Source organism: Schistocerca serialis, chromosome 9, assembly GCF_023864345.2.
Source record: "Schistocerca serialis cubense isolate TAMUIC-IGC-003099 chromosome 9, iqSchSeri2.2, whole genome shotgun sequence".
Lineage (NCBI taxonomy): Eukaryota > Metazoa > Arthropoda > Insecta > Orthoptera > Acrididae > Schistocerca > Schistocerca serialis.
Window position 1 is genome coordinate 326,010,296 of NC_064646.1, and position 13,709 is coordinate 326,024,004.

Here is a 13,709-nt window from a genome sequence, read left to right on the forward strand (position 1 = left end):
GGATCACAGATTTACTTCAAACTTTGTACACTTTTAATAGTTCATTAGGACAAAATAATATTTAAGAAGAAAGACGTGCTATTTTGGCGGTTTCGAGAAAATCACAAGAGAAGTCTTACGCGTCAATGATGTGCCGACGCGTTGCAATCCTGAGTGAAAGATGGTTCAAATGGCTCTGAGCACTATGGGACTTAACATCTGTGGTCACCAGTCCCCTAGAACTTAGAACTACTTAAACCTAACTATCCTAAGGACATCACACACATCCATGCCCGAGGCAGGATTCGAACCTGCGACCGTAGCGGTCACGCGGTTCCAGACTGAAGCGCCTAGAACCGCACGGCCACACCGGCCGGCGAGTGAAAGATGTCGGTGGTCATGTAATTAATGTTCAAGTTCCATAATCGGTGGAACGCTGTGTCGAGGCCCGCTCACGTTTCTATAACTTGTATTTTTTTCAACACTAGTCATATTATTCTGTGCATATTACATTTGAAAGGTAATATCAAAAGACACAAGTATCTTCACTAACTTTTACTGAATTTCCTATGTTATTTCACTATTTACTATTTTTTATTATTACAGTAAATTTATGCGAATTATATTTCTATACGCAAGTTAAAAACCTTATCAGTCGTCTTCAAACTTGTTCAACTTGATTGACAATCAACAAGAAATTTGCTTTTCGTGAAGATGCTGTTAAAATACATTCAATCGTACATCGCCAATTTTAGGCACCCATATTTACGAAAATGTTGCGTTGCGCATGGTTTTACATCAAAGTGTCGGAAGAGAGAAATTTTTCAAAATGTCAAAGAGCTTTATTTTTCCCAGATACTCTGAAGATTCTTTGTGCTTGTGGGAAAACCGAAATTCTTTCATTGTAGTAGAGCCGTTTTAATTTATTTTTTCCGTGACTGTATGAAAATTATCACCCTGCAACTTGTAATGTCGAAAGCACATCCGACGATTCATCGTACATTATCATCACATTCTGGCATGCTGTAACTCAATGTATTATTGAATAAAGTTGCCGGCCGCGGTGGCCGAGCGGTTCTAGGCACTTCAGTCCGAAGACGCGCGACTGCTACGGTCGCAGGTTCGAATCCTGCCTCGGGCATGGATGTGTGTGATGTCCTTAGGTCAGTTAGGTTTAAGTAGTTCTAAGTTCTAGGGGACTGATGACCTCAGAAGTTAAGTCCCATAGTGCTCAGAGCCATTTGAACCATTTGAATAAAGTTATTCACATCTTTATTTATCGACGTTTTACTTGATATTTCCAAGCCAGTCTCTCGTCCTAGGAACGTGTGCCTACCGTTCGAAGCCTCCAGGTGCAAAGCAGCTGTCGTTACTTTACCCGACTGCAGGTACAAGGGATTTCGAAACTGACAATAGGCATACATTTTAAGGAAAAATTTATGCGTCTTGTCGTTCACTTGTTGATATTTATAAATACAACATTTGTTGTGATAATAAAAATTAGCAAACAGTGGAATAACACTGCAAATTCAGTAAAAGTTCATGCAAATGCACATAAGTTTCCATAGTCTTTATTTCAAAGGTAATACGTACGAAATAATACGACTGGTTTTGAAATCAATATGAGTTAAAAATGTGAGCGGGACTCGATACAGCAATCCACAGATTGCGGAGCTTGAACGCTAACCGCGTCACCACCAGCATCTCGTGCTCAGGATCGCAACGCACCGGCACATCACTGACGCATAAAACTTCACTTGTTATTTTCTCGAAATCGCCTAAGCACATTATATTGTCCGAATGGACTACTGAAAGTGCACAGAGTTTAAAGTATATCCGTGATCCGAACGACATAGTCTCCCATTGTTAGTTGGCCTCAATCGTTAACTATCTCCGTATCTCTTCTTAAAACTGTTGTGCAGTATTTCCAGTGCAATACGTATCCAGAACTAATTTGAGGAAGAAATGAAATGCAGTAATTCTGTAACAAATTTCCAGCGACTCTGGATCCCTTATTCCAAAAACTCAGAAAATTTATTTCTTGAATGAATCAGTTTTAAGTTGTGTGGGCTCTGCGTCCAGACTAATAGCTGCATTGTGATTAAATGTATTATGTACAATGTCTTAAAAAAACGTTTTTGTGAACGGAAGTGAAACAATCCGTGCTAACTGAAATTCCGAGGCAGTAAGTACAAAACAAACAAACAACTTCCCATAGCCATGGAAATACTGGAGTATCTGTGAAAATCCAACACTGCATTAGTAAAAGTGTCAGAAAGTATGTTCTGTTTTATTATTTCATTATCTTTTTGTCTCGCTTGCAATGTCAGTTTGGGTCAATGGCAACTGGTTTCGAACGTGGCCATTCATTATCGAGCCATTAATTGAGTGGTTCAACTAATGGTTCGATAACGAATGGTCACATTCGAAACCAGTCACCATTGACCCAAATTGTCAGTGCAACCGAGATAGAAAAAAGTAATAATATTGGAGTATTGGTTTGGTAGCTTGCAGTCTATATGTTCGCGGTGTTTCTGTAAGCATGTATGTTTCGTCTTGAGTAACTTTCCTAAGTAGTCGAGGTAGATAACATAAGCCTGTGAGGTAACGTTTCACTCTGAAGTAAGTCATATCGAATGTTGGTGGTGGATGAAATTTTCTCTGCCAATATTTGGACGGCAAAGAGAGGAAATGTGATGGCGTAAATTTTCTGATCACCAGTCTATTCCACTCTTCTCTGCAGTGTATCATGAAGTGAGAGCATATGACGCCATTGTTGACGATCTGCCTAGCGGATGGGGACATTAAGCTTGGCGGGTATCTTAGTGGTAATCGAGAGTAGGAGGCCATGTTATCGCACCGGGTTTCACCCCTTTCCCTCCTCTCTCGATCATCATACAACACAAACATAGCTTCACATTGCACATCATTCATTGCACACAACGAATCCACATACGACACAACTCTGACTTATCCACACCACGCTTTTCAGCAGGCGGCTTAACCTACCTCATGGGATATCCCAGCCAAAAATGTCATAGAGCATTTTTTCCTATCTTGAGTGAATGGAAACTATGTGGGAGGCGTCGCACTTACTCTTATCACCAGCGTGGTGAGTGCAGCACGCATTGCAGGGTTGGGAGTATGCAGTGGCTCGTGACCTCTGACTCACCGAGGAGTGCTCGCCCTTCGCACCCGCACTGGCGCCGGCGCCGCCCTGGCCCTTTCCCTGGCCCTTGGATCCCTGCGGGCCTCCGCTGCCCGGCGTCCCCGGGGTGCCAGGGGTTCCAGGCGTCCCCGCTGCCGATGACGACTGGGCCGCTCCAGACTTGGACCCGGAGCTGGTACCCATCGACCTGCCAAACACAAGCCACGGACCTGTTGAAGCTTGTAACATAAAAGACCGGGACTGACGACTGCAGTATATGAAACATGTGGTTAGTGAACAACACGATAAGCTGCGTCGAGTATTACACTGAGGTGACAAGCCATGCGATAGCGATATGCACATATACAGCTGGTGGTATATCGCGTATACAAGGTATAAAAGGTCAGTGCCTTGACGGAACTCCCATTTGTACTTAGATGTGAAAAATAATATTTCTGACGTGACTATGGCAGTGGGAATCAACAGCCTTTGGAAGCGCAATTGTATTTGGAGCTAGACGCATGGGACATTCCATTTCGAAAATGGTCAGGGAATTCATTATTACGCGATCCCCAGTGTCAAGAATGTGTCGAGAATACCAAATTTCAAGCATTACCTCTCACCACGGACAACGTAGTGGCTGACAGCCTTCACTAAACGACCGAGAGCAACGGCTTTTGCTTAGAGCTGTTAGTACTAACAGACTGGCAACACTGCGTGAAATAATCACAGAGATCAAAGTGGAAAGTACGGCGAGCGTATCCATTAGGGCAGGTTGGCAAAATTTGGCATTAATGGGCTACGGCAGCAGATGACCAACGTCAGTGCTCTTGCTAACATCATGAATCGCCTGCAGTGCCTCTCTAACGCCCTTGACGGAATCGGTTGGACCTTTTTTTTTCTTTTTATTTTTTTTTTGAGTCATCAATCATCTGACTCTTTTGATGCTGCCCAATTCCTTTCCTGTGCCAACCTCTTCTCTTCATCTCAGAGTAACACTTGCAACCTACGTCCTCAATTATTTGCTGGATGTATTCCAATCTCTGTCTTCCTCTACAGTTCTACCCTCTACAGCTCCCTTTAGTACCATGGTAGTTATTCGTTGATGTCTTAACAGATGTCCTATCATCCTGCCCCTTCTTCTTCTTCTTCTTCTTCTTCTTCTTCTTCTTCTCAGTGAGTTTCATAAATTCCTTCTCTCCCTATTCTGCGTAGAGGTCCCTCTTTCCTAACCTTATCAGTCCATCAAATTTTTGACATTCGTCTGTAGCACGTCTCTAATGCTTCGATTCCGTTCTGTTCTGGTTTTGCCGGCCGGAGTGGCCGTGCGGTTCTAGGCGCTACAGTCTGGAGCCCAGCGACCACTCCGGTCGCAGGTTCGAATCCTGCCTCTGGCATGGTTGTGTGTGATGTCCTTAGGTTAGTTAGGTTTAATTATTTCTGAGTTCTAGGCGACTGATGACCTCAGAAGTTAAGTCGCATAGTGCTCAGAGCCATTTGTTCTGGTTTTCCCACGATCCGTGTTTTATTAACGCGCAATGCTCTTCTCCAAAAGTACATTTCCAGAAATTGCTCCCCCAGATTAATGCCTATGTTTGACATTAGTAGACTTCTCTTGGCCTGGAATGCCTTTTTTTGCCAGTGCTAGTCTGCTTTTGATATCCTCCTTACTCCGTCCGTCATGGGTTATTTTGCTGCCTAGGCAGCACAGTTCATTAACGTCACGTACTTCATGTCTATCAATCCTTACATTTCTTGGCGTTCTCATTTCTGCGACTTCCCATTACTTTCGCCTTGCTTCAATTTACTCTCAATCCACATTCTGTACTCAGTAGACAGTTCGTTACATTCACTGATAATATTAATGTCATGCGCGAATCATAACATAGATATCATTTCATCCTGAATTTTAATTCCACTCTTGAAACTTTCTTTTATTTCCTTCATAGCTCCTAAGATCATAGACTGAATACTGGGGACGAAAGACTACATCCTTGTCTTCCACCATTTTTAGTTCGAGCACTTCGTTCTTGGTCGTCCAAGAGGGAGTACCTCTTGGCTCTTATTCATGTTGCATATTAGCCGTATCTCCCTGTAGCTTACTGCTATTTTCTTCATGATATAGAACATCTTGCACCATTTGACACTGTCGAACGCTTTTTCCAGGTCTATAAATCCTATGAACGTATCTTTATTTTTCTTTAGTCTTGTTTCCATTATCAACCGCGACGTGAGAAATGCCTCTCTGGTGCCTTTACCTTTCCTAAAGCCAAACTGATTGTCATCTAGCACATCCTCAATTTTCTTTACATTATTCTTGTCAGCAACTTCGATACATGAGCTATTCAGCTGATTGTGCGATAATTATCGCCCTTGTCAGCTCTTGCACTCTTTGAAGTTATGTGGATGATACTTTTCCCAAATTCTGGTAGTATGTCGTGAGACTCATACATTCTACGCACCAACGTCAATAGTCATTTCGTTGTCACTAGCCCCAATGATTTTAGAAATTCTAATGAAATGATATCTACCCCTTCTGCCTTAATCGATCTTAAGTCTTCCAAAGCTCTTTTAAATTCTAATACTGGATCCCCTATCTCTCCTATCTCGATTCCTCTGTCTTCTTCTTCACTTTATCAGACAAGTCTTCTCCCTCACAGAGGCCTTCAATGTACTCTTTCCACCTGTCTCTTCTCTCCATTTAACTGTGGAATTCCCACTGCACTCTTAATGTTACCTACCTTCCTTGCTTTTAATTTCATCGAAGGTTGTTGTGACTTTTCTATAGGCTGAGTCAGTCATTCCGACTATCATTTCTTTTTCGATATCTTCATATGTCTCACTCCGACATCTCCCATTAACTTCCCTGTACTTTCTATTTATTTGGTTCGTAAGCGAGTTGTATTTCTATATTCCTGAATTTCCACGAACAACTGTGTACTTCCTTCTTTAATCGATCAACTGAAGTATTTCTTCTGTTACTCATGGTTTCTTCACAGTTACCTCCTTTGTATCTACGTTTTTCTTTCCAACGTCTGTGATTGCCCTTATTAAAGATGTCCATTTCTCTTCAACTGAACTGCCTACTAAGCTATTCCTTATCACAGTATTGATAGCCTCAGAGAACTTCAAGCGTCTCTTTTCTTTCGTTAGTACTTGTATGTGCTACTTCTTTGCGCATTGATTCTTCCTGACTAGTCTCTTAAAATTCAGCCCACTCTTCATCACTACTAAATTGTGATCTAAGCCTATATCTGCTCTTTGGTACACCTTCCAATCCACTATCTGGTTTTGAAATCTCTGCCTGACAGTGATGTAATATAACTGAAATCTTCCCGTATCTCGCAGCCTTTTCCAAGTACTCCTCCTTTAATGGTTCTTGAACAGTGTATTCTCTATTACTAGCTGACATTTATTGCAGAACTCAATTAGTCTTTCTCCTCTCTCATTTCTAGTGCCCATATTTTCCTGTCACCCTTTCTTCTACTCCTTCTCCTACAACTGCATTCCCCACCCCCATTACAATTAGATTTTCATCTCCTTTTACGTACTGAATTATCAATTCAGTATTCTCATATACTTTCTCTTTCTCTTCATCTCCAGCTTACGACGTCGGCTTGGGGTTGGGTTGTTTTAGCGGAGGAGACCAGATAGCGAGGTCATCGGTCTCATCGGATTAGGGAAGGACGGGGAAGGATGTCGGCCGTGCCCTTTGAAAGGAACCATTCCGGCATTTGCCTGGAGCGATTTAGGGAAATCACGGAAAACCTGAATCAGGATGGCCGGACGCGGGATTGAACCGTCGTCTTCCCGAATGCGAGTCCACGTCGGCATGTATACCTGAACTGTCGCTGTCGGTGCTAGTGTTGGTTTTGTCTGATGAGAACAACCCAGTCACTTAACTTTCGTACATCCATAGTTGAAATGGAGGACAGTGGGACGTCAGCTGGTGTAAATGTGTATTAAAAATGAAGAAATTCCTCCAGCTGTATTGAAGGTGTCGATTTAATTTTGGCAATTAGTTTCAACGTTGTAACAACGTCATCTTCAGGCCCACACACTTGTTGACGTCAATTGCGTGCGGCTGATACTAGAAGTCAGTGGTGAGACTTCTAGTATCAACTGATTTCTAGTATCAGCCGCACGCAGTTGACGTCAACAAGTGTATGTGCCTGAAGATGACGTTGTTACAACGTTGAAACTAGTTGTCAAAATAAAATCGTCACCTTAAATACATCTGGAGGGATTTCTTCATTTTTGATATATTATTTGTCTTCATGCTATTTCACTTGACTGCCCCAACTTTATCTAGTTTGAGCCTTTGAATTTTCCTTTTCAGGTTTTCCAGCTTCCCTACCACGCTCAAACTTCTGACATTCCACTCTCCGACTCGCAGACCGTTATTATTTCGTTGGTTATTCAGTCTCCTTGTCGTGGTCACCTCCCCAATGGCAGTTCCCTTCGGATATCCGAACGTGGGGCTAGTTCAGAATCTTTTGCCAATAGAGAGATCATCATGACACTTTTTCAGTTACACCCCATGTATTCTGTGGATACACATTATGGGTCGTTAATGCAGTGAATTCCATTGCCTTCTTCGTCCTCTTGCCGTTGATCATTGCTAATTCTTCCGCTTTTGGGGCAGTTTCCCACATCAACGGCAAGTGGGTGCCCTGAACCTTTGTCCGCTCCTCAGCCCTCTTTAATAAGGCCGTTGGCAGATTGAGGATGACTTTTTATGCCGGAGGTCTTCGGTCGCCAAAGCTGATGATTTTTGCTCGAAATTTGAGCATGGGCGAGGTTTGCACAGGGACCGGAGATCTTTTGATTACTAATCAAAGACACTACTGTAAGACCGCAATTCTACTCTAGACCACTAGAAAACCGTTGCCCCGATTTCAGTTGGTAAGTGCTGATGGTAGTTTTCGAGTGTGACCCCACGAACCCAAGCTCTCAACAAGGCATTGTGGAAGGTGGTGGTGGCTCCAGAATGGTGTGGGCTTTCTTTACATGGAATGGACTGGGTCCTGGTTATGTTATACTACTTGGAAACCATTTGTAGTCATTTATGGACGTCATGCTCACAAACAACGATGGAACTTTTATGGATGACAATGCATCTTGTTACTGGCCACAACTGTACTCAGTTAGTTTTAAGAACATTCTGGACAGTTAAAGTGAATGATTTAGCCATCCAGAAGGCGCAACATGAATCCTATCGAACATTTATGGGACATAACCGACGGGTGAGTTCGTGCACAAAATCCTGCAGCGGCGATACCTTCGCAGTTATGGACGGTTGTAGAGGCATGGCTCAGTATTTCTACAGGCGACTTCCAACGACTTCTTGGACCCATGACACATCGAGTTACTGCACTTCATGGGGCAAAAGGAGGTCCAACATAATACTGGGAGATATCCCATGACTTCACACCTCTGGAGTAATTTTTGTAATTTCAGAGAAATAATTGCAGAACACACAAAATGAATGCTTTCATTTCAAAATGGAATAGGAAAATATATTAAACTTCTGTTATAGAGCTGGCTAGAGGCGAAAGTATGAGAAATGCTCCAATGTACAGCACTCTCCCCTATTATACATCTCACACATTTATTTCATTGTTTTGAGAAGTATGTCTAATTGTGAATTATATGCCTACTGGTGATAAATACAAATTGTCATTGTCAAATCCAAAAGAATAATGTCATTTTTGTAGTTCAGGGATCTTGATATGAAATTAACGAATAGAAAACTCTAGAAAAGCAAGCACCTTGTAATATCGTGAGTAATTATTGAAGCTGTAAACAATTCAAAGATAACTATCTTTAACGTGGTTTATAAGACAACTGGATGTATCAGATTATGTAACTTTACCATTAAGCCTCTGTAAATGGGAGTAATTGAAATAATGAAGCTCTTTTATACCAGTTAGCATATACAGGGTTATTACAAATGATTGAAGCGATTTCACAGCTCTACAATAACTTTATTATTTGAGATATTTTCACAATGCTTTGCACACACATGCAAAAACTCAAAAAGTTTTTTTAGGCATTCACAAATGTTCGATATGTGCCCCTTTAGTGATTCAGCAGACATCAAGCTGATAATCAAGTTCCTCCCACACTCGGCGCAGCATGTCCCCATCAATGAGTTCGAAAGCATCGCATTTCTGGCACATTGTGTCTGTTCACTTCACCATTAAGAAAAAATGTTGCTTCATCACTGAAAACAAGTTTCGCACTGAACGCATCCTCTTCCATGAGCTGTTGCAACCGCGCCGAAAATTCAAAGCGTTTGACTTTGTCATCGGGTGTCAGGGCTTGTAGCCTTTTCCGTAAGATTTTCCAAACCGTCGGCTGTGGTACGTTTAGCTCCCTGCTTGCTTTATTCGTCGACTTCCGCGGGCTACGCGTGAAACTTGCCCGCACGCGTTCAACCGTTTCTTCGCTCGCTGCAGGCCGACCCGTTGATTTCCCCTTACAGAGGCATCCAGAAGTTTTAAACTGCGCATACCATCGCCAAATGGAGTTAGCAGTTGATGGATCTTTGTTGAACTTTGTCCTGAAGTGTCGTTGCACTGTTATGACTGACTGATGCGAGTGCATTTCAAGTACGACATACGCTTTCTCGGCTCCTGTCGCCATTTTGTCTCACTGCGCTCTCGAGCGCTCTGGCGGCGGAAACCTCAAGTGCGACTTCAGCCGAACAAAACTTTATGAGTTTTTGTAAGTATCTGTAGTGTGTCGTGACCATATGTCAATGAATGGAGCTACAGTGAATTTATGAAATCGCTTCAATCATTTGTAATAGCCCTGTATATAAAGTAACTGATCGAAATTAATATTTTACGAAATTTTACATAAATAATAGAGCTTTGTTGCAATCTGAGTTCGTGAAACATTTACCTGTTCGTTGTAAAATATATTGTTATTCTAAAATTTATATGAATACGCAACTTCTCTTTATAATATCATCTATGTTCTAGACAAAACAGTGTATTTTTCGATTACAAATTTTTACTTTCTTATGTAAGCGTTGGAGCAAGGCTAGGCAGGCAGTGCAGTGCAGTGCAGTGCAGTGTGTTGTTGTTGTTGTTGTTGTTGCTGCTGCTGTAGTCGTCGTCGTCGTCGTCGTGGTCATTACAGTTATGGAGAATTGGATTTGAGAGTACGAGTATCAGCCACATGGAGTCGAAAGGTGCAAAAAACAAATTTATCTGCAGATTAGGAATTAATAAACAAAAAGATGAATACAAATATTGGTAGGTTATCATTTATGATCAAGAAGCCTGGACCCATTTTTTCTACATGAAAGTTAAAAGTTATTTATATCTAACGATATCCGTTTAACTAATGGCATGAGGTGATGTGTGTTGGTCGATGTTGCTAAAACCTCTGACACATTTTCTGTTGAAACAATCGGATTTTTACCTTAGAAGCTGAATACTCACCTTGAAGTGTAACTAATGCGACGGGGAAGTATTGAATTCTAAGCACTCCAGCCAAAAGCTAGTCATCTACAGGAAAAATCTCACAGTTCCGTGCAATACCGCATCTGGCCTCGATAACAACTTCAATTTGGTGAGATGGCTGGTCTACAACTCTCTTCAGTCACAGCATATGAAACTGAAGGCACTCACTGATTCAACTCCGTAAAGCTACCTAATACTGGCGAATGGTGGATATGTTAAGTTTCACTTTTCACCTCCTTTTCTGAATAGTTCCAGATATCTTCTATTTTATGATGGCTGGGTCATTTAGCGGGCCAGTCGTGATAGGGTGCCTGAGTATTCGTCAAACCAGGAGCGTATGCGTGGAGCTCTGTGAACTTGGCTGTTGTCACAAACGAGCAAAAAACACGCCAAAAGATCACAGAATCACCTACAAACTGAAGTAGGTGATTTACCTGCCCCTACCTATGGGCTACATGCAACATGCAAGTCTTCCAAAAACCTCATGTGAGATTTTCACATCCTCTTGCTCGCTATGTGCTGATTATTAATCCTACAGAAAAAAGTGAACAGAATATTTTTGTAGAAATTTTAATCGAGTTAAATTTTGTACTGGGGTACATTTTCGCTAAAGGCTGTAGTTTACGAATTATTCAAGAAAAACGTATAAAAGTGACCGTTAAACATGTTTTTCTTGGATAACTCTAAACGTGTGGCCTCTGGTGAAAACATCCCAATACAAAATTTAATTACGTTACGTTTCCTACAAAAAGGTCCTGTTCATTTTTTCTGTAGGACTAATAGTTCGCACGTAGGGAGCGAGAAAGTCTTGCGCGTTTCTGAAGGTGTTGCAGGCTGCATAAAACCCGTAGGTAGGGGCAGCTGAGTTATTCTGTATGTGTACAGGGTGGTTGTAATTAAAGTTTCGTTACTTGATGGAGCCACTATGAAAAAGGCGTGATTGTAGGACAATGAAGCTTTGCGGAAACATTTGGTAAGACATGTGGAAGAGAGGTAACTAATAAACCATTGAAAGAAATACATTTTAATTTCAATGCGAGAGGGTTACGTTTGTTAACTGCGTACCATGTTTAAGTTCCAGGTTACAAACGTTCTCAGCGTGATGACCATTTGCGTCGACGACAGTCTGGAAACGCGCTAGAGGTTGCTCTACTGCTGCCCGAAACAACGGTGCACCACGAAATGTTCAGCTGTCGTCATACAGCTCGTGCACTGCTTGAAAACCACGCACCGCATCCAGCATTCTCAGCCACAGCATCAGTAACGTCTCCAACAATTAGTGGCGCAATTGGCGGCCAGCCTTTCCCAGGAGCAATTCCCAAAACGCCAGTTTATTCAAAGTTCCGAATCATGTTCTTCAACCCCAGTGCAGAAAGAGGACCTATCGGTACTTCTTTAACGCGCCGCTACTCGCAAGGAGCAGCAGTACTATTGCTGTTGTTTTAATTAAACAGCTTAATAACTAAAGCCCTGCTCACCTTGTCTGGACATATGTTGACTGTCTGCAACTTTAGTGCATACTGATGCTTGTGTTTCAGCCGTACCAGTAGGGGAGCCTAACAGCAGGTCATGACACTAACACTATTAACAACGTAATCCTGCAGCGCACAGTCTGAACACCATTCATATAATGTTGGATACCCATACGATAAATGGTTTTCCCTCTACATTGGCTCAAGTGGCGAAAGTTTAATTATAAGCAACCCGTATGTCCAAGAGAGAGACGCTGCTGCGGACTGTAATATACTGTGTGGAAACTAATTTCGAATGATGCACTGTGCATTTGGGTCTATATTGTACATGGGATTTCAATACGTTTTTGGACTATTTGACACATCTGACTAACTGTGTTGTGTAATATTTGAATAGATCTGAAGCTCCAAACGGTCTCAAGCAGTTCACTTAAATGGCGTCGGGAACTGTACAACCTACAAATCAAGGCTAAGTATAAATACATACGACAATTTATGTTAAAAATTTTACTTTTATCTTCTACTCCGTAGCTCGTGGTCATGTGGTAGCGTTCTCGCTTCCCGCGCCCGGGTTCCCGGGTTCGATTCCCGGCGGGGTTAGGGATTTTCTCTGCCTCGTGATGACTGGGTGTTGTGTGATGTCCTTAGGTTAGTTACGTTTAAGTAGTTCTAATTTCTAGGGGACTGATGACCATAGCTGTTAACTCCCATAGTGCTCAGAGCCATTTTTTTCTTCTACTAGTTTTGATATGGGAGATGAAGAAGCTTGCACAGGATAGAGTAGCATGGAGAGCTGCATCAAACCAGTCTCAGGACTGAAGACCACAACAACAAAAACAGGTTTGATATACAGCATTCCAGGGGCTGTACTGTAAAAATGCACTAGCCCTTTGTAATGAGTTTATTATGACATTACTATTATTATTTTGGTTAGATTGAGTGGAAGGACGTTAAAACTTAGCGCAGCCACTTTGTTTATTACACAACATGGTTAAGGTCTCACTTCCTTACATGAACTACGCAAATAAAAGTGCGGATCTCAGGCACTTATTTTTCAGATTGAGAATGAATAATGAAAGAAAGTATTGTGGACAGATTAATAATAATGAAAGTAACGTCAGTAAAGCTAAGCGTTCTAAATGTCATTAACTCTTACTTTTCCATTTCGTTGAATGAATAGTATTGCGTGAGACAACACTGTATTGATATTCAATGTTTGTTCGCTTTTTAGTATCGCGAAATCATACAGAGGAGAGATGTGCACCCTCAGAAGACACTGTGGAGATGTGGTTACTCTCATGTGTGGGGGCAACAGATGGCTGCAATATTCCACACCGATTTAATTTTAAACGGGACCACATTCATTTAGACAAACATAAATATGAAACATTTTGCTCAAGTAAATGTATCAAATTGTTTTACCATAAAAAGGGACTGAGAAAGTATTTGCAGTTGCATATTGTAAACATTATTGGAAGAAAGTCTAACCCACTCCTCTCTTCTTGTTCTGAGGCCGGTTAATATGAAATATTACGTTTTGTAGCAAAAATATTGTGTATTTTGTAGTATATTCTGTGGAGAATACAACTAATTTTGATAAAAAAGGAAGGAAGGAAGGAAAGGTAGGACTTAACG

General features: G+C 41.7%; 1 protein-coding gene across 2 annotated transcripts in view; it reads right to left on the bottom strand.

The window, feature by feature from the left end:
* Positions 1 to 13,709, bottom strand: part of LOC126419113 (synaptotagmin-7-like) — a 572,342-nt gene that overhangs the window by 60,539 nt on the left and 498,094 nt on the right. For both annotated transcript variants that reach the window (XM_050086209.1, XM_050086210.1), the window contains one exon: positions 3,152 to 3,335. In XM_050086209.1, coding sequence (XP_049942166.1) covers positions 3,152 to 3,335 — 184 coding nt within the window. The remainder of the gene's footprint in view (positions 1 to 3,151; positions 3,336 to 13,709) is intronic.